This window comes from Atta cephalotes (assembly GCF_000143395.1).
Source record: "Atta cephalotes unplaced genomic scaffold scaffold00004, whole genome shotgun sequence".
NCBI lineage: Eukaryota > Metazoa > Arthropoda > Insecta > Hymenoptera > Formicidae > Atta > Atta cephalotes.
The window spans coordinates 3,167,470-3,168,935 of NW_012130068.1; the positions used below are offsets into that span (position 1 = coordinate 3,167,470).

Genomic DNA, 1,466 nt, shown 5'->3' on the forward strand with positions numbered 1-1,466 from the left:
TTTTTGGATGACCGAAATTACCCAATGCCATAATGTATGTTTGAATTCGAAGACTGTCACCTTCCTCAATAGCTTTTCTTAATTGGGTAGCCATATATGGAATATAAGTTTCAAGGAGTTCATTGTCATGTTTAGGGACCATACGACCGAAACTGTAGACCGGATAATAAATAGATAATTTGTTGCTTTGAGTGTAACGAGCCAATTCGGCGAATGACAAAGGTGCAGTTATATTCAAAAATCTCTGTTTTATCACCTTTTCATCAGTAATCATTTCCTATACAGAAATCAATTATTAAAAAATTAATCTTTGCATGTAACAGTCAGTACAAATATTTGTATAAACAATGAGAAATTTTAAAGATTAAATTTCTTTTTAATTTCTTGTCTGATGTGGAGTAACTATATATGCCGCATTGAACTTTTAACTTATCAAATATTACACAATTCGACAAAAATCGATTTTTTTCCTTCCATGAAAAAATCAGAGAGATTCTGAAAGTAGATGTAAAAAAAAATATTCGTGTCTCGGCGCTTTACTAAATCAAGTCGTTAACATTTTTTAAGTAACATCAAATGTCTTTTTATTGTATAATACTGTACAGCACAGAACGCTTCAAAGGAAAAGATATCAGACTCTTGCTCGGTGAATACTGTTGGTCTATTATTTGAGATACAAAACCGAGATACAAACGGTAAATCGAACGGCCAAGAATCTTATGATAATTATAATTGTAATTGTATTATTATTATTATACAAAAATTTAAAAATATATGAAGAAAAATAATTCTCAATCGCTTTTTTTTTGTATTTGGACTCATCGCATAATTTCATATGCGAAAACGTCAATTATTTATTTAAAAAATTATTATATAATTGTAAAATGATTTAAATAATTGTAAAATGACAATATGAAGCAAATATGATAAACGACTGCAAAAAACGTTAACGATTTGATCTGATAAAACATCAAGACACGGGTACTTTTTCTTGTATCTTCAGAATCTCTTTGATATTTTCACAGGGAAGGAATTTGTGTTATTTGCTATAATAATAAAGTGAATAAACGGTATCTTTCTAAGACTTTATAATATCTACAAAAATTAAAAATAAAATATTTCATACGACTGGGGTACCGAACATTGCACAAACTGAACAAAGAATATAAAAGCATTTGTGTTTTGCTATACTTCATGATATTATCCTTTTATTTCTACATCGGACCTGTCCAAAACTTAAGGCCATCATACATAAAATATATTTTATTCATTATGATTTCAGTACTATATTAAAAAATTCAAATACAACAGAAGTTGTGTGCAAATTATCCTCCTTCTCGCTTCTTTTCTAACTTGCACTTCGTAAATCTCCATACGCAGCATAAATATCAGAACTATATACTCTATATTATATTATTATATATAGGTATAATATATACTTACGAAAAACGCTGCGACATATTCCG

The 1,466-nt window shown here is 28.6% G+C and overlaps 1 protein-coding gene across 1 annotated transcript in view; it reads right to left on the reverse strand.

Moving 5' to 3' along the window:
* The window catches only part of LOC105626137 (vitellogenin-1-like), a 9,905-nt gene that overhangs the window by 2,789 nt on the left and 5,650 nt on the right, over nucleotides 1-1,466 (reverse strand). Inside the window, exon 3 of the mRNA XM_012207449.1 lies at nucleotides 22-277. Coding sequence (XP_012062839.1) covers nucleotides 22-277 — 256 coding nt within the window. The remainder of the gene's footprint in view (nucleotides 1-21; nucleotides 278-1,466) is intronic.